Source organism: Vulpes lagopus, chromosome 5, assembly GCF_018345385.1.
Source record: "Vulpes lagopus strain Blue_001 chromosome 5, ASM1834538v1, whole genome shotgun sequence".
In the NCBI taxonomy this organism is placed as follows: domain Eukaryota; kingdom Metazoa; phylum Chordata; class Mammalia; order Carnivora; family Canidae; genus Vulpes; species Vulpes lagopus.
In genome coordinates, this window is record NC_054828.1 from 55,506,803 (window position 1) to 55,527,580 (window position 20,778).

The window sequence follows — 20,778 nt, forward strand, 5'->3', positions numbered from 1 at the left end:
AAAAAAAAAGAAAGTATACTTAGTATTTAATTTTAAAATTAATATCCTTGCTTTATTTAATTCAAGGTTTTAGGATGGTAATAAAAGAGAACAGAGATGACAAAACAGTGCTTTGTTGACAGCTTCAATTTGCTACGTCAAGGTAAAGAAAATCTTAGATCAAACATCGAGCTCTGTTTCTACGAATGATGCCACTGTTTAAGGCAAAAAATGTTAGTCCCTGAAGCTAAGAAGCAGTAACTTGATGAGGAAACAAAGGATGGAAAAAGTTAGTGATCCTAAGCTTTGAGTCCATGTATTGACCAATAATTACAACTTTTCAATCTCTCTCCTGTCTCATAAACTTTCTTGTGCGTTTCCCATCTGTCTCTCAGTGCCACACTGGAGAGTTTCTTCACTTCTATCTTCCTGTTTACAATTCTCTCTTCAGCTCTTTCTAATCTGTAATAAACCATCTACTTCATAGACTATAATTTTTAATATAGTCATTACATTTGCATCTCTAGGAATCCTCATTGGTTGTGTGTAAAATCTGATTGCATTTTGCTTCTATTTCCAAGCCTCTTTTTGTCCTTCATGTTTATTAGCATGCCATTTTATATTCGATGTCTAACATGCCCAATATTTTCATCATTTGCATGAATTATTCTGCTCTCAATTGTTTTAGCTATCTCTGGCTCACAGGACTTTCATTCCTTGCATGATGAGTGATTTTTGACTGTGAGATGCTCTTTTTTCTTGGGGATTGACCTCTGGAAATCTTTTGAGATGTGATACAAAAACATGTATTTCTAGAAAGGATTTGTTTTAGCTTCATCTGGCATCTGGGGACACCTCGAGTGCAGGAACAAGCATTTTAAATTAAAATCCTGTCTTGAGGTTCAAGTATACCAAGGTCATTTTCATTTGAGCTGCGATGCCATCATGCAAGTGTTTCCTGTGGTTGCAAATTTTCAGGGGAAAGTTTGGAACAGACAATTTCTCTGCAGCCCCATGAGGAGGGAGATGGGTTTATTTCTAGTTCACCTGTGTGCTAAGGGTATAGATCTTTAAGGTCCTGGCTTTGTGGGAGGCCTCTCATTAAACTTCTCACCTTAGGCTTATCTTCCTTTCCTATCTTTGTGAAACCTTGAAAAGTTTGCTCAAATTCTCCTGGTTGGAAAAATGCCCCCAAGACAAAGAGCCAGCTTCTGTATTTTTTTAATCTCTCTATTTTTTAAAGGTAAGAATATGTAGTATGAAATCATAGTCAAGCCTTCTAATATTGACATAAAGACAATTCGAAAAAGCTGTAAGACATTCTATTTTTAAAAATCAGAAAGACTAAAAACTTGACTCAGTGCTACTAGGAAATATGCAATAGCATGAATCATAAAGGATGTAGAAAACATGTAGTCTCTAGATAATTTTCTCAGTAGGTCATCAAATGGCCCTCAGCCTCCACTGAAAGAATCCATGAAAATATCTGTGAAAGTGTGCCCCCCAAAATATTTTCATTATTTCAAGGGAAATAGCGTATTTACCTTCAGAAAGCCGACATGGGCCAAAAAGAGAGTTTTTGTTTATTTCACTAGAATTGTATCAGCCCAGCACAGGGACACAATTTGGCCAATTTGAAATTAAAAATCTGAGATTTATATGAGGCTTTGATGAACAAAGAGGCACATTGTTTAATATTTACAAGGTACACATTTTTTAGTAATAAGATTAGATCATCTCTGGGTCCATATGTAAAGGAACAGTAATGAAAAGGGCCCCTAAGGGTAATTGGGATAATTGTGGAATAACTCTTTTGAACTTTGCAGGCCACATTGGTAACTACAAAGGGCTATTAAAGGTCTGTGCACTACATAAACATACCATGTATGGTTGATTAAAAATGGGTGGTGGTTATGTTGAGTACAAAGGTGTGAATCCCTCAGATGCTAAAACATAACCCATTCATGATTATTTTTCAGAAAAATTCAGTTGAGGTCAACTTCTTCCAACCTATTCCATTGTCATAAGTACACAAACAAAAATTACATTGTGAATGTTTTTGTTCTCTATTTTCTCCAAACATTCTTTTTGTGAAAAGGAAATTTTATTCCTGTTCTCCTTTTTCCTCTTCTGTACTTCTCATTTGTCAAAATGTCAACCTCTAATTCCAGTTGCCTTGCTTGTTTATCCTTTAAATCTTAATTTATTCCTAACTTTACTTGTCCTTTTCTAACCACCATAGAAGTCTGTTGCTATTCCAGAAAACCTATTCAAAACATTGCAATCCTCAATGTGCCAGGGGAAAATGCATTGGCTGATTCCCAATTCTTTTTGGTTTTTATCTTCAATCACTATTTTTCCCTGAATATCTTGTATAAAACAATTTTGAGATTCACAGGCCTACTGATGAAATTGATCTTGTTCTGTTAACAGATGCCCATTCCTTTCTCAGATGCATTATAGCTGCCTCCTCGCCTAATGGAACTAAAACCACACATAGTCACACGATGAGCAACTTGCAGGAATGGAATACTCTTTGTATATTACCATATATACTAATTGAAATGGTACTTTTTATTCTTAATTTTGGCTATTAATGAAATCGAGCATGAGTGAACCATTGCAAAAGTCATTAGAATTAGTCTTTGGCATAAGCAAAACACTAAGAACAAGTGTAGCTGTGAAAGTATTTCAGAAAGCTGCAGAAACACAATCTTGCTATAGCCAAGTTCTGCAAGCTAAGACTTACACAAGCTCTGACTCTTAGCTTCTTGTGTGATTGTGTGATCACCACTCTGGCTTTCACAAAAAGAGGAAAAAAAAAAACACGGTCAAAACCAACACTGTGCCTTCTTAAGCATTTCAGCAAAGTCAAGATGACAGAAACCGTGTCCAACAGAGGAATTCAAAAGTAGTATACCAAACCATTAGTTAATATCAGAACAATGAGACACAGAAGGGCTGAGGGTATGAGAATCCTTCCAATGGAATTAACCCATTCCTTACATGATGGAGTAACTTGCTATTTATTTCCACAAATGTGTACTATTTCTTTCAGGTCCACCACATACCTCTAAATCATAGATGGAACAGCTAGTGGGGAAGAAGTACAAGTGACTCAGAAGAAAAAAAGTGAGCCGTCTTAAGTATTAAGAGTTGAGGAAGAAAAAAGGAGAAAGGAACCATTCAGAGGGTGATGATCGGTCAAACATATGTGCAAAAGAAAACTTGCCTCCATCAGCAAAATGCACAGATTAATAATTTACCAGTAAATGGTAAAGGCATTTATCAGGAAAATGTCAATAAAATCATCTCCTCCCACCATGTACATTTTCTTTGCAAGAGCAAAAAGGTATTTCCTTTACCTGATGTCTTAAAATCGCCTCTGGCCTTGAAACCTGGTAATTCAAGGCCAAGGACAAAGACAAGATTCATGGTAGTAAAGGACAGGAGTTGCTAAAGTGTGTTCTATCATGGACATTCTTTCCATGATTTTTTACAGATGTTAACAGATGATTCAGAATGGATGGGAATTATCTCTATATTTTCCCATTTTTCCTAAGATGCAAATAGTTTGCTGCTTTTACCATTTATGTTTCTATAATCATAATCAAGAAATTGGGTGATCCACACATAAAGATGGGCATGCAAAATAAATTTCTAGCAGGTTATACATTTTATATTACGTTATTTGACTGTGATATATAATATGCAGTCAAGATCCAGGAGGAATTTTTTTAAAGCCGCTCCTTCCATTTACTTTGCTAATTTGGGATCAGATTTTTTATTTTATTTTTAAATAATATCAAAGAATGCATATTTTCTAATCCTTGGTATTTCACACTGAAACGTTTCATTCCCTTTTATGTCAAGAAGTTCTTTCTTAAATGGAGCTGAAATTTCTTCCTGTAATTTAAGGCTATTTATCTTACTCTGACCTTGATGTTGACAGAGAAATAGTGAGCAGCCTTCCTATAATGACCGTTCATATATTAGAGCCAATTATTAAGTCACCTCTTTGCCCTCTCTCCTCGAGGCTGGACATATGTGAGTTCTTTAGCTTCTTCTGATAGGATTTATCTCCAATTGTTTCTAAATCAGTCTCTCTCTCTCTCTCCCTCTCCCTCTTTCTCTCTCTCCCCTTCTATCCCTCTCTCTGTCTCTCACTTTTCTGCTTAGTGTTTCTCAATTTCCTAAACTGTTCATATTTTCTTTATAAGATGGTCATAGCCAGTGATTGTTAGGGTCAGATTGCATAACCCTTATTTTTATGTGTATGCCAGGATATTATTTATTTAAAAATATGGTGTTTTTTTCATTCCAGGAAAATCCCTTACTTTAGTATATATAACCCAAACCATACTTCCTACTGAAACAGTGACATAATAGGCAAGAACTTCAAGAAAGTATCCTGGCCGAGTGGAAGAACATGAGTTAGAAATAAGATGTGAAACCCAGGTCTGACACCTAAGAGCCTGAGAACACCATTAAACTCCCTGGGCCTCTGTTTACTCTTGTGAAAATTGAAAATTATCATACCCACCTTACAGGAGTGGGAATGTCGATGAGATCATTAAATAGATGTCCAGTGGCAAAACAGACCCTCGAAAAACTGAGACTATAATTCCTATTAGGAGTATATTGCCATCACATACCTGCCCAAAATCCTGTTGTCCAACTGTTTGGACAGAAGTAACCACAGGTGCCCCAGTTAATCAACATATAAGGTACGCCAGATGCAGAGCAAGGCTGTATGTGCATACTGTATGGTGAAGTACGCAGAAATGTGTCCAAGAAGACAAAACAGTCCTCAGTGATATTAATTCGATGGTCTAGATGTAGGAGACTGTGAGTGAGAAAGCAAAGGCCTTGAAGAAGGACCTGTTTAGAAGAGTAAGGGCCGGAGAGTTGCAGAATAGGAGGTTGAGTGTGCCTCAGGCAGGAGTACGCAGAAACAGCAGGAGAAGAGCTGAGCTGACAGGAGAGAGGTCCCATGAGGTCTAGGGGTCCCATGAGGTCTAGGGCTCCGGGGTCAGGCCACAGGCCACAGAACCCATTAGGAAACAGAGTGATCGGATGACACTATCTTCCTTCCCCCTCTGGGATTCACATGGAATACATCGGAAACTCTATTAATCCTATTTCAAGTGCCAACTCTACATCTCAAGTCCTATAAACAGATGGGATCTTTCCCTCTGAAACACCATAATGTTTAGCTTATATCACTTTCCTGACTTTGGCTTTCACTCAATTCAACAAACACTTAGTGAGGGCCTGCTCTGTGCGGGCAGCATAATGAGTACTGGAAAACAATAAAAATACAGACATGGACCCTCTCCCTTTAGAAAGCTCATATTCAATGGTGGAAAGTGGGAAAACCCATGTAAAATGTTTAGAAGGTGATCGCCGCTCAAACAGCTCCGAACTCTTGGATCAGCCTAAGAGAAATGAGTGAAGAAAACAATGGGGGTGTCAGCTGATATTTTAAAATGGGTGGCCTCTCCAAGAAGGTGGCATTGAAGTAAAGGCTTGAAGGAGAACACATTAGAAGCACGATGACATCGGGAGGACCAGCCTTCTCTGCCGAGCAACAGCCAGTTCAAATACCCTAGGGTGGGAGGGAGTTTAGTTGGATTCCAGGGAAAGCAAAAGAGCTGGTGCAGCAGGAGAACCAGGAGCAAAGGGACAGGAATGAGAAAAAATAAATATTGTAAAATACTCTGAAAGCAGAGACAAGATTTCCTGACAAATAGGATCAGAAAAAAAGAGGATCAAAGATGGCCGGGACTTAAGGTTGGCCATCCACTGAGATGGCCTCGAAATATATTAATTTGTGAAAAGGGTTGTAGATCTGACTTCAAATCCTTGGCCTGTTCACTTACTAGATGTCCAGCCCTGCAGAAATCACTTCATTTCTTAAGTTTCATTTTCCTCATCAGTAAAATGGGTTAAAAATGTCTACATTCCAAGTGTCCTGTCAGGAATAAATGGGATAATACATGCAAAGCATTTCACAAAATGCCTTATAAATAGTAAGCGCCCATTAAAAATGAGAGATGAGCTTTACTGTTACATTTAGCATAATTGCTGTTTTCATTTCATATGTTTTATGTCTACTACTGGGTTATATTATTGAAGGAAGTGACTACCTTATTTGTTCAGTTTTTCGTTTTTGTTTTTGTTTTCCTACTGAAATGACCTGCTGTTTGTAAAGTTGGTATGGGTTTTCTCTGTGTCCTAATCACAGCCTGGCTGAGATGATGGTGTGGATGGGAAACCTGTTATCAGAAAAGACAATAGATGTAAATGGTATATTCATTTTCGTATTCATTTCTAAAGATGATAGAAAATGTACACATTTTCCTTGTTAGCCACACAAGTATTTTCATAAAATATATCAGCCTTGATATAAAAATTATTCAAAAGTGTTCTTGTTTTCAAAAGATCCTGTTTAAATTTGCTTAAGTCATTTAGCAATCTCTTCCTTTCTCAAGCTTGTTGCAATTTTCTTCAATTTGGCATCATATGTAAATTTAATGAGCATTCGCTCACTTTCATCATCCAGGTCATTGGGTCATTGATTCTTATTTCCCTTTGTGCTTTGAGAGCAAAGAGACTACCTCAATCCATCTTTTCCAGTCTATCTATGGACAGTACTCTTTCCTGTTTCCATTGTACTTTAGGATAAAAGCATTTTCATTTTCAATTACTATCAAAATGGAAAATTGTTATTTCACTGGAATGTAATTTTTTTAACAAACCATCTCCCACTTTTTTCTCTTCCCATTCTAAAAATGTATATATAATTGTAGGAGTTTATCTTTCTTTAAACCCTGGCCTTGAGACTATCAGTATTGAGCGTCACTCAGTATTTATTCAAAACCATTCAGTTCTTAAATTCAAATAGACAAAAATTAGTATTTGGCCTATTAGTTCCTAACCTTAATTTCTGTATAATACTTTATACCCTTATAATACATTTCTATATAAAAAAAGTTATTTGAAGTGCGATGAAATTGCTATGCAGGAAGAATAACAAAAGAAAAAAACAGAAGTGGGAATAATTTGAATAATTATCAGGGGAATAAATACAAGACATGATAAACCAATGAAGTACTGATGCAGTGAGAGGTTGATTGTTGGCAGAGGTTAAAGTTGTTTAGTAACAGGGATCTTCAGAGAATAGAGCACAGAAAAGTATTAGCAAAAAGTTTTTATTAAGTACCACATGCAATAATACAAAAAATAGGAAGTTCTATATGCTACAACTCTGGTCACTACAAACTTTTCTAAACGGTCTAGATCTATCATATTATTTTAATCTCTTTCACACTTATATTCTTTCTAGAAAACAATTTTAATTATGTTGGTCCCCTGCTTGAAACTCTTCATTGGCTCCTCTTGTCCTGCTCGATAAAGTTTAAACCTCTTAGAATTAAATGGAAGGTCCTCCAGTTCTTACCTGCTTATCTTCTCAGCCTTCCTACTACCCCAAGCCCTCACTATTCTATAACCATGTGAATGAACTTGATGTTCCACTCAATCAAGGAACAATAGGGTCTTCTTTTTTTTTTTTTTTTTTAATAATAATAGGATCTTCCTTTTCTAACCCTCTACAGAATGCCTCTTGTTTGCTTTTTTTTTCTTTCCTCTTCCCCTTGCAACTATATACTGTACATATTTCTATCGTTACACCTAAGAATCTGAGGTTGACCTCCATTACTTTTTTCTAGCTGTTTTTTTTTTTTTTTTCTAGAAACCCTCCCTCAGGTGATCCCAAGGGCCTATTAATTGTGTGGTCTATCTCTTACGCCAGACGATGAGCTCAGGACCCATGCTAGTTAGTCAGAATATCCATAGGAATTGTTATCCTTTGAACATAGGGACTAGCCAGTAGTAATCTATTAACTAATCAGGAAAAAATCATAGCCCTTTGAGGAAACAGATATAGATTCTGTTGTGATAAAGGAAGTTTGCTCTTTCTATGAGCTCATTAGGATCACAAAGTTGAAGTCTCTACCATCCTAATATCTTTGGAGCTACCTGTCTAAGAATAATCTAGAAATTAAGTCAGATAGAGGTAAAAAGCTAAGCGGCTAATAAAAGGTTTCTGATAACATCGTTAAAATATTTGGAGTCAACCATTACTAAAACTACTACTACATCTCAGATTTGTTAGTTATTCAGTCAACAAATTCCTTCTTATTGCTTGAGATGGTTTGAATTATGCATCCACATTTAAAATGGATATATTGCTATTAATATTCAGTTACTGTACCAGGCACTGCAGGCACTTATTTATACACTGACTTATTTATACACTGTCTCTCCTTTGGGTCTTGTTGTTATATCCCTAGTGCTTAGCATACACTGTCTAGAACATGAGCAGAGGCTTATCAAATTATTTTGAAATGAATTCTCCAGCCAAACTGGTTGATAAAATATGGTAGTGCTTAAGAACAATGGCTCTGGAACTTAAGTTCCAGAAAACATATCCTTAGGTTGACCATGACTCAATGTCCTCATCTTTAAAATGAGAATCATGATAATAACCATCCGATGAGGGGATTATGAGAATTCAATGAGTTAATAGATGTGAAGTTTGGCACAGTGCCTGGCATCAAGTAAGCATGCAACAGATGTTAGCAGTTGATCTTATTTATAGCTGTACAGTTATCTGTATTACTGTCATACATCCCCGAATGACAAGGTTTACCCATGCTACCTACAAAATTAAATTGATTATTGCATATTATTTACCTATTAACTAACCTGATAGAAAGAGTCTGAGAAAAGCCAAATTAGAGATCTGGACTAGGACATGAGGTACACATCAAGGCCTGATACAGAGATTCTCAAAATGAAGTCCCTGAGATTTCAGCCAAACTGTTCTAGTCTTTATTTTTCCACATTTACATTTGAAGATTATTTTTCAGATATGCCAACAGCCTCCGGGCCACTATTTTTTCACTAATTTTTTAGATGTTTGATTTGGTACAATATGGGTGAATCTGAACAATGAGAGCTCATCAAGAAAGCATGACGAACAAGAGACAGTTGTCTAGTATTAACCAACTTGACCTAATTGGTATTCATAAAATATTCCAGCCAACAACAATGGAATAAACATTCTTCTGAAGTGCGTGTGGTACATTTACCAGAAGATATAAATTCTGGGCCTTAAAATAAGCCTCAACTCTAAGAAAATTCAAGGCATATAGAATATGTTTTACTAACCACAATAGGATGAAATAAGAAATAAATGACAGAAAAAATTTCTGGAAAATCTTCAAAAAAGTTTCTGGAAAATCTTCAAATCTTCAAATATTCAAATCTTCAAGGGAAGTTAAATAACCCATTGAACAACTAATAAATAGGAAATTTAGAAAGTATCATACAGTGAATGAAAATGAAACCTCAATGTATCAAAACTGAGGGATATCTTAGGCTGTACACTTAAGAGAAAATTTATGGAATAAACATCTGAATTAGAATAGAAGAAAGTTCTCCAATTAATGAACTGAACTTGCACCTTAAGAAACCAGAAAAAAGAGTAACCTAAATCCAAAGTAAAATGAAGAAAATAGTGACTATTAGAGAGGAAATCTTTGATAGAGAAGAGTAAGAATCAATTATACCAAAGACTGGACTTTTTAAAATAAAATGTATAAACTTTGAGCTACACTAATCAGAACAATAAGGAAAATACAAAAATTAATAATATCTGGAGTTAAAGAGTAATATTATTAGCTGTTACTGGAGGCCAATAAATTAAACTTCTTAGATGAAATGAGCCAATTCCTAGAAATATACAAACTACAAATCCTACTCAGTAGCATAAATAACTGGAATAACCTGCTAATATGATCAAACTTAAGTTACTAGTTAAAAATGTTCCCATGAAGGAATTCCAGGTTGTATTGGTTAGATTGCTGTACTGGCAAATTCTCCCACATATCTAACAACAATAACAAAAGAATACAAATTCTACATAGATTCTCCAAGATAACTGAAAAGAAGGCAATAGTCTCTAAGAAGCTATCATTATAGTGATAAGAAAACCAGAAAAAGATCTTACAAGAAAACAAAACTCCAGACTGATAACCTTCATGAACATAGATGAAAAATATCTAAATTATGAAATAATTCACTATTATGAAAATAATGGACAGGTCACAGATTGGGAAAAACATTATTTGCATATCATATATCTGATATAGAACCTGTATTCAGAGTATATGAAGGATCCTCAAAAATCCTAACAAGAAGGGTGACTGGGTGGCTCAGTATATTAAGCATCCAACTCTTGATTTTGGTTCAGGCCATGATCACAGGGTTGTGAGATCGAGCCCCTGCTCAGCAAGAAGGCTGCTTCTCCTTCCTTCCTCTTCCTCCCCACACCTTCCCTCCCCACTCATGCTCTCTTTCTCAAATAAATAAACAAAATCTTTTTAAAAATGTATCAAAAATTAAAACAACTGATTATACCATGTTTGTGTTGGAAAAGATGTGGAGAAAGTAGAACACGGATACATGCTCAGTGGGAATATACCACGGTACAAAGGTACAACTACACTGGAAAACAAATCAGCTGCCTTAAACCACTGAACATGTCTATCTATCATGTCATCTGGACATTCCACTTCTAAGTATTTACCCAAGAGAAAGAAAAGCAAATATACATATAAAGACCTGCACACAAATGTTCATAGCAGCTTTATTTGTAACAGTCAAAAACTAGAAACAACCCAAATACCCAGGAGAAGGTAGAAATTGTATTATATCCATATATGCTAAAACATGAATGTATCTCAGAATCATTATGTTGAGTGAAAGAGAGTAGACTAAAAAGAGTACATACATATGATTTCATTTACATAAAACTCTAGAAATGCAATTTAATCGATAGTGAAAAAGTTGACCAGTAGAGGAGAGATGGGAAAGTGAGACGCATGAGAAAACATTTGATGAATATGCTCATTAACTGGATTGTGATGATGTTTTCAGGGTGTATACATAAGTCAGAACATATCAAATTGTACTTTTAAACATGTACAGTTCGTTGTATTTTAATTATACCTCAGTATAGCTATTAAAATTTCTTTCTTATGAAGCCTTCTTTGAAAATCCAGTAGATCTCTCATCACTTGAAAATACACAGGTAGGACAATATATTCAGTGGTACTTAAAGCATAAAGATAGTATGATGTTAGCTATGGCTTGTATATATATATATATATATATATATATATATATATATAGACATATAGTCTATATATATATATATATGTGTGTGTGTGTGTGTGTGTGGTGAAAGTTAAAAGTCTTCCCTTTAAGATCAGTAATGACAAGGATGCTCACTCTCACCATTTCTACTTAACACAGTACTGGAAATCCTACCCATAGCAACTGGGCAAGAACAAGAAATAAAAAGTATCTGAATCAGAAAGGAAGTAAAATCATCTTTCTGTGTAGACGATATGGTCTGATACAGAAAACCCTAAAGACTCTACCGAAAGTGCAACTAATACATTAATTCAGTAAAATTGCAAGATACAAATTCAAAATACAGAAATCAGTTGTGTTTCTACACACTAACAATGACTATCTAAAAGAGAAATTTAAAAAGCAATCCCATTTACAGTGGCATCAAAGGCAATAAAATACTTAGGAATACATTTAACGAAAGAGATGAAAAGACTTTTTTACTGGGACAATAAGACATTGATGAAAGAGACTGAAGAAAACTAATAAATGGAAAGATACCCCATGATCTTGGATTGGAAGAATAAATACTGTAAAAATGTCTATACTACCCAAAGCGATTTACAGATTCAATACAATCTCTATCAGAATTCCAATGGCATTTTTCACAGAAAAAAAAAAAACATTCTAAGACCTCAAATAACCAAAACAATCCCTAGAAAGAAGAACAGAGCTGAAGGCATCTCACTTCCTGATTCAAGCTATCTTACAAAGCTATAGTGATCAAAATAGTATGGTACTGGCAAAACAAAAATGGTTACAAAGTACCAGTGAAGCAGAAAGAATAGAGTCCAGATATTATTCAGCCATAAAAAAGAGAGAAATCCTGCCATTTGCAACCACATGGGTTAACCTGGAGGCATTGTGCTAAGTAAAATAAACCAAAAGAGAAAGATAAATACTATAAGGTATCACTTATTTGTGAAATCTTAAAACAAACAAACAAAAAAAAGGCCAATTTCACAGGAACAGAAAATAGAATGGGAGTTGACAAGGGCTTGGGGAAGAAGGAAATGGGGTGATGTAATTCAAAGGGTACAAATTTTCAGTTATTTATAATAAGTTCCGTGATCTAATGTACGGCATGGCAACCATAGTTGGTAACATGATACTCTACACTCAAAAGTAGCTGAGAGTAGATCTTTGGCATTCTCACCACATATGCAAACATACAAAAGAATCAACTATGGGAGGTGATGGATATGCTCATAATCTTGATATTGGTAATCATTCCACAGTCTAATATATTTATATCAAATCCTCGCATTGTACACTTTAAATATTTACAACTATATTTGTTAATTATTGCTCAATCAAGTTAAAAAAAAAGATACATGGCTAGAGGCAAGAAAGCCAGTGTCCCTTATGATGGTGCTCCTGAGCAGGGTGGCGTAGTAGGCTCATTTCTCACATTTGTAAACTGGCAAGACTTTGCACTAAAATGTGGAAAGGGTAAAAAAAATACTCATGGCATCTTCACTTTTTCCTATTGTTTTGATTCTCAACCTCCTCAAATAAATTTGAAATTGCTCAAATATATGGAATCTGGGATAGATGTTATTTATGTCTAAATACATCTATAATGTATTTAATCAAAATAATATTTTATTGATAACTGTTCATGCTGAAGTAAAACCGGTATTTATAACTACTTTTAAAGAATTGGTGGGAGGTGGAAAATGCGTCTCCAAACTCATCTCAAGGTATCTTAATAATAGGTTTCAAGTTTTCTAACTTCCAGCCTATCTCTATATGCCATGCAGAAGGGATGAATAATATTTTCTGCATTATATTTTAGGAATCAATACAGTTGAAGAAACTGAATGTGCATCCAATTAAAAATAGCCAAATAAAATTAACAAGTCAGGAAACCACAGATGTTGGTGAGGATGCAGAGAAAGGGGAGCCCTCTTGCACTGTCGGTGGGAAGGCAGGCTGGTGTAGCCGCGCTGGAGAACAGTGTGGAGGGTCCTCAAGAAGGGAAAAATAAAGCTGCCCTATGACCCAGCAATTGCACTATTGGGGATTTATCCAAAGGATACAAAGACAGTTATCTGAAAAAAAAAAAAAAACACAGTGATCTGATGGGGCACCTGAACCCCAGTGTTTATAGCAGCAACGTCCACAATAGCTAAATTATGGAAAGAGCCCAGATGTCCATCAACAGATGAGTGGATATAGAAGATATGGTAATTATACACAATGGAATATTACTCAGCCATCAAAGAGAATGAAATCTTGCCATTTGCAATGATAGGGATGGAACTAAAGGTTATTATGCTAAATGAGATAAGTCAGTCAAAGAAAGACAAATACCATATGATTTTACTCATATGTAGAATTTAAGAAACAAAACAGAGGAGCATAGGGGAAGGGAAAGAAAAATAAAATAAGATGAAAATAGAGAGGGAGGCAAACCATAAGAGATGCTGAACTCTAAGAAACAAATTGAGGGTTGCTGGAGGAGAGGCTGTTGGGGGGATGGGATAAATGAGTGATGGGCACTAAGGAGGGCATTCGATGTAATGAGCACTGGGTGCTATATGCCATGGATGAATCACTGAACTCTGCCCCTGAAACTAATAATACAGTATGGGTTAACTCCATTAAATAAAGAATTTAAAAAGCATATAGGAAAAAAATCTCACATATAAAAATTAATATATTTTTTAAATGCTGATATTTTACATAAATATATTAACATATATTTTTAAATATGGTTCTATACCTCCACCTATTTTTCCAAGTCCTCAAAAACCCTTTTATAAAAAACCAATGCAATGATCAGTGACTTGAAAAGGTATTTTCTAACACAATGTGTACCTTTACATATATTATAGCACATAATATTAACTAATAACCATTGAGATAGTCATTTGCTGAGTACAAAACCAAATATTCAAATTGGGGTACCAAGGAATCCTGATGAATCATTATTTGACCTCTAGTTGAAAAAGGAATATTTCCAGAAAAATACTAGCAACAGTTTTAAAAAACTTAAAACATTTGTAAATCAATAAAGTACATGGAAATCCCAATGAATGCAATTTAGTCTACACCAAATATGAACTAGACTTTAGCACTATTTTAATAATTCCCAAGTAGCTATTGAATATTAAACAAAGAGATGTATATACTTATGTTAAATTAGATCAACTAAGGGATATAAACAGGAGGAAGAATCTTAATCCACATAACAATGGGAAAAAGTTCAGAGTGTGTCTTATTTCTGCGTCTAGTCATCAGTCCAAAATCTTTGTCAAAGTCTAGTCTTTAAAATTTCATTTTTCATGATTATTATCCAAAAAAGATGTTTAATTCTCTAAATGTCCCTTAAATAATGTTTATAAAATGCATATGTCACTGCCTACACCCATTTGCATCAGCCAACCAAAATAAGTTAAGTATTGAAGGGGCACTGATGACACATAATTTATCACCGTTTAGGTCAGCTCTCATTAATAATAATAAAAACTGACATCGACACAACACCATTTGTACAGCAATTTCATATCAAGGCTCCAAACATCTATTCATTAATACGTCCAACATTTCTATGCATTATTTGGCAAACATTCATCTCCAGCTTACTGATTTATAAAGCAAAGCCCTAACTCATAAAAATGACATGAAGCTAGTAAGTCTATGTTTTCTGACTCGGTCCATTTCTACCTGCCAGGAGGGAGAGAAGAATACATCTCGCGTGAAATAGTTTGGCTGCCTAGGGACAGTGAAATATCCAATTGGCACTTGGGTCTTATCTATTCCCACCTTTTTATAGGCGATCCAGTCAAACACCCTGTCAATATCTGTTGCCTGTAGCACCTCCTGTGATACTGGATGGGAACTGGCCAAGCCGTCCAGCAGCATTACTTCATGCAGGACATCCGTCAGAAACCTCTGTTTTTCCTGCAATACAGCAGATGGGGCAATATCATAGGTGGTTCATGGTTATGCAGAATGAGTTTGACAACGCGAACAGAATGCATGTTCCTTGATTGGTGATGTTCGGCAGCCCACGTTGGGAGACTGAACTCCAAAGAGAACCCACTTAAAAAAAAAAAAAAAAGCCTCTAAGTTACTCTAAAATGAGAGTGGTTGATTTGAGCACAACATGAAACAAAATCAATGGGCTACAATGGGCCTTAAACAGATTTAAAAACATCAGACTGTGCTTTAACAGTGGTTAAAGCAGATTCAGATGCTGGGCCATAAATGAAACAGACTGAGCTTGTTTGTGTGCACTACAGGACCAAGCCTACAATTCCAGTCCCAAAACACCTTTTTTTAGTTAAGCTCAATATAGGAATAATAACTACATTTCCAGCTTCCAGTGTCATTTTGCTATTTATACCATTTATTTGTAGTACCATTGGAACAGCTCATTCTCTCTCACTGATCCATCCACTTTTCCTCCCCTTCCCCCCCACGTCATTTTCTCTCTAAGATTATATATATATATATATATATATATATATATATATATATACACACACGCACACATCATTTATTTTCTGAAAGAATTTCAGGAGACCACAACAAATAGCAAAAGGCAAAGTGATAAAGCTATAATATCTGGGGATATATATGTGAATTCAGGATAATGAACATAAGGGGGAGATCAACAGGTGTTACTAACCCATTAGCATCAGGTTGTGCAAACAAACAAAATCCTAAAACTTCTATTCTGTGTGATGTTTAGGTCTTTGTATTTGCTCTGATAAAAGCTGGTTTGTTATGTCAGAAATGAACTGTAAAGAAAAAAGCACTTCTTTGTCATTTTAAGAAGCCTGCTTTAAAGAAACAGCTTGGGTTTTGGTAACAAAAATGCTGGCAGCTATTAGTCCTCCTGGCCTCCTGCCTTCACTGGGGGAGAAGGGCGAGAATAAAGAAGTTGCAAGAGATAACAGGGCTAAGTAGCCCCTAGGTAGTTGGGACCTGCGGAGCATCATTACAGAGATTAAAGACTGCAACTCTTAAATTGCTATAGCTAATTCTGAACTCACTCCCGGAGACTCCTAGTTTTGTGCCAGCAGATAAACAGCATGTTATTTCTGAGTGAGTTGTAATTTCAAGCTGAGAGTACACCAATCCTGTATTTGTACAAAAATGGCCATGGAGAATAAATATGCTAAAAAAGGGATAGTTAACTAGGCGTATATGTGCGTTCTTTAAACCTGGCTTTCGGGAAGCGTCTTACTTCATCATTTGTCCCATGATTTAGTATGTATAATCAATAATTTAATTAGTTCTCCAGCCAACTATATGCTATAAGGTTTATTTCTAAGAGCAAACTCTTATGCTCTTGTGGACTATAGATCTAATCTCTTCAGTCCTTTTTTGGACGGAAGAGTGCGAGTTTCACACCATGGCCTGTACTCCATCACCCTGAACTGGGACCGGACTGGTCCCAGAGGTCTGCTCCATGGTAAGAAGTTCAATTTTTTTTTTTTTTATTTATTTATGATAGTCACACAGAGAGAGAGAGAGAGAGACAGAGACACAGGCGGAGGGAGAAGCAGGCTCCATGCGCCGGGAGCCCGACGTGGGACTCGATCCCGGGTCTCCAGGATCGCGCCCTGGGCCAAAGGCAGGCGCTAAACAGCTGCGCCACCCAGGGATCCCCCCATGGTAAGAAGTTCAAACTTACAATGACTTGACAAATATCACATAAATTAATAGTGTATTTCTTCTCAAGTTAAGTTCTCAATTCAAGACAAATCAAGGAGAGTGAAGTTGCATCTTGTGACTCAAAATTTTAAGAATAAAAAGACAGATGGCCTAGATTGAGAGAGTAAAAGAAAATTGTGTATTTCCAAAATAAAATTTAAAAAATGTTGATGTTACTATTAAGCAGGCAAGCAATCTTGTCACTCATTCAACTTAAAAATGCACATTAAAACCATTTGATACTGAAATTAATAGGTGGGAACATGGAATGCATCATCACACTTCAACTTGACCAATGAACACTTTTATTGATAAAGAAATACCAATTAAAGATGTGGTTTTCATTCTGAACAAAATAGAATATTCAACTCTTTAAATAGTGACTGCCTGCTCCATTACATAACTCAAATCTCTGGTTGAAACCACAGTGTAAATGAATTTAAAACACTGTTTTTACGAATCCTAATTTTTAATATTTAGCACTGATAAATGTATACCGATCGATAGGAACAATTAGTGCACATATGTTGGTTTCCTAGCCGTGTGATTTTTTACATGATATAAAGTAAATGGCTAAGTAATTCCAAATGAGAAACTTAAGGTAAAAAATTTCTAAAATGAAACTCTCTTGTTTAAGGAAATATAAGTTATACATGGTGTGTTGCTTCACGCTTGTGGAGGAAAACAAAAACAAACCTTTGCCTCATCAGTAGAATTTCAAGAAAGTGGTTAAATTTAGTAATGTTGAGTCATTAGCAAAAGACTCCTTTCTAAACGGTTGGAGAGAATGACATTGTGTAATTGAGGGGGGAAAAAAAGCATTAAAAGAGATTAAAAGAGAGGAGAAAAAAAGAAAAAGAAGAAGAAAGCAAAGCCTTGCCAAAGAACACTCACAAAACTCAGAAGAGAGAACACTTTAAATTAAGGAAGAAAAAAGAAAATTCTAGCCAGAGGCAAACCCAATTGCACAAAACTACAAAGAGTTTCCAGGAGGAAAGGTGCTAATATTTTATAAAAAACCTGTGTCACTATAAAATAAAAAGATGATCTTAGCTTGACAGTCACCTGCTGGGGCCCTCCCCCTTCGTCCTCCACAATAATAGTAACAGCAACAATTACAAAGTATTGATTAATTGCCTACTGTCAACCTGAGACCCTGAAAGTTTCAAAATAAAGTTAAAGAAATCCTGGCTCTGATGAGAGATAAGAGATCAAACAAAATGGTTGGATGCAGTGAACAAAATAATGGTTTTTCTCTTACGCGCTAGAAATGCCAAAGGAAATCTGAGGGGGAAAAATACTGTAAAACGGAATTATTTATGCAAAGTTTAACGGGAGAAGTAGAATTTGTTCTGGCCCTTGAAGGAACTTTAATGCTGCGTGTGGGTCTGTGTGTCTCTCCCTGGGTAGGGAATAGCAAATTGAGCTAAAAAGTTAGCTTTTATTCTAGTTCAGATTTTAAGGCCACCACTTTAAGCTATCCTGTCACTTTCCAAAAGCAGCACAATAAGATAAAATGTGGGACTTAAATTTGTTTGAGTAAGTTCCACATTAATAGTAAGAACAGCCCCTTCCGCTCTACTACAGACTTTCTTGGAGTTGTCGCCTATGTGTCTACATCCCAACAGGTCAAATAATGGCGAATAGATGTTTCGTATTGGACTGTTTCCAAAATACATTTGAATTTTCGGAGAAGAGTGAAAAGATTTTTCAGATAGGTAAAGAAAGTGTGGATAAACTCAGAGTTGAGAACATCACATGGGAAAAAAGAAAGCCTGCATTATTTTTTTCTCATTCATTCATTTAACAAATACATACTAAACTCCCACTCTGTGCCAGAGATCGTGCTGTGTCTGGGGGAGAAATACACGACAGAAACTTGGTTTCCGACCTTAAAGGACTTAAAAGTGCAAGAGAAAGACAAACAGCTCAGTGTATTATAATAGGATGGATGTTATAAAACACACAGGATGAAATGATTGGTTAGTTCAGACAAGGCTTCGCAGAGGAAGTGACATTAAAGTGGGTTGTTGAAGGATGACGGCTTACTTAGGAGAATGAGGGAAACAGCTTTTTGAAAAAGGACAAATAGGAATCCCTGGGTGGCTCAGCAGTGGAGCGCCCGCCTTTGGCCCAGGGCGTGATCCTGGAGAGCCGGGATCAAGTTAAAGAAACTTTGGGCTCCTTGCATGGAGCCTGCTTCTCCCTCTGCCTGTGTCTCTCATGAATAAATAAATAAAATCTTAAAAAAAAGATTGGGCTCCTTGCATGGAGCCTGCTTCTCCCTCTGCCTGTGTCTCTCATGAATAAATAAATAAAATCTTAAAAAAAAGAAAAACAAAAAGGAAAAGGACAAATCCAGGCAGAGAAAATGCAGAAAAAATAAAATAAAATAAGCTCATGTGTGTGACTCCTCAGCCATCAGGTAGAAGGCTTTGGCCCTAATCAATGGGCAGCTGCACGTAGAATGACATAGTAAAAGTAGTGTCTTAGGGAAATGACTGACCTGTGGTGCCCAGGGTGGCCTGACATAAGGCGGGGAGGGGGGGCGGACAGGGAGTGGCTACTGCGCTCAGGGGGTTGAGGGACAACCTAGGGGACAGGTGCTGCTGCAGGGCCGGTGTTCCGTGGCAGCCTTGGAATGACAAACCAGCCAGCGTAGACACCATGAGTCCTGGTCCCCTTGGCGGGTGATGGAGAGGAAGGATCAAGAGATGCCTCGATGGCATTTTGTAAAGGGTTGGGGAGGTATCTAGTGGAAGAAGAGGAGGAGCAGCAAAGGCCCGCACTGGAGGGCCAGCTATAAGGACCACTCCGGGACCTGGGGCAGGTAAGGGGACAGCGGACACCCAGAAAGCGAGACGCGTTGGGAAAGTGGGAGCAAGGCCTGCATCTAGGGGGCCCACACCACACGCCCTCTGGCAGGAGGCTGCAGTTCATATGAAAGCAGAAGCAAGATCTCAGAATCTACTCTCTTTTTATTATTATTTCTTTCTTTTCATTATTATTTATTTTTATTATTATATCTTATATTAGCATTTCATAGACTGACAATTAGTGGCATCTGCAAAGGGAGGCCTTAAGGTCGCTTGCTGCGACATTAGCTGCGCTGGCAGGTTCCAGCCGCCAACTCAGGGCAGCCCCGCCTGGACGTGTCCACCCTGAAGGGCCAGCAGCCATGGGCCAGGTGGGCACCAGGAAGACGGGGCACTACCGAAGGGCAAGGCTGTCAGCAAGTTCCTAGGGGAAGTCTGAGTAACTCTAGCAAAGGGCCATACGAGGTGGACACTTTGACACCAGGAAGGAAAAAATATTTTTTTCCCAGATTATAAAAAAATTAATATAGATATATATTCCAGATAATAAAATATCAAAATACATAGTTATATTTATATAAATATAAATATATTTATATTAATATAAATATATAAATATATTATATAAATATATTTGTATTAATATTATATTAATATTATATATTATATATTATATATTATATTATATAAATATATTTATATTAATATTATATTAATGTTATTATGTATTATTTAATATAATATATAATATTATATATCATTTAATATATAAATAAATGTATATAAATATAATATAATAAAAATATATATTTATATATTAAATGATATATAATATATTTATTTATATATTTATTGAATATATATTTATTATATATTTAATATATTTAATATATATTTATATATATTTATCAAAGCACAATCTGGATCGAGATCAAGGAAAGTCAGGTACATCAGACAGGATGAAGGTGACAGCCAAGGCTGAGCCAGTTCCAGCAGGCGGGGAGGTCCTCCCAGGAAGAACCAGAGCGGGGAACACAATCCTCGGGGC

The 20,778-nt window shown here is 36.2% G+C and overlaps 1 protein-coding gene across 1 annotated transcript in view; it reads right to left on the reverse strand.

Moving 5' to 3' along the window:
* The window catches only part of TRHDE (thyrotropin releasing hormone degrading enzyme), a 388,541-nt gene that overhangs the window by 135,382 nt on the left and 232,381 nt on the right, over window positions 1-20,778 (reverse strand). Inside the window, exon 6 of the mRNA XM_041755901.1 lies at window positions 15,016-15,153. Within this exon, the coding sequence (XP_041611835.1) occupies window positions 15,016-15,153 (138 nt within the window). The remainder of the gene's footprint in view (window positions 1-15,015; window positions 15,154-20,778) is intronic.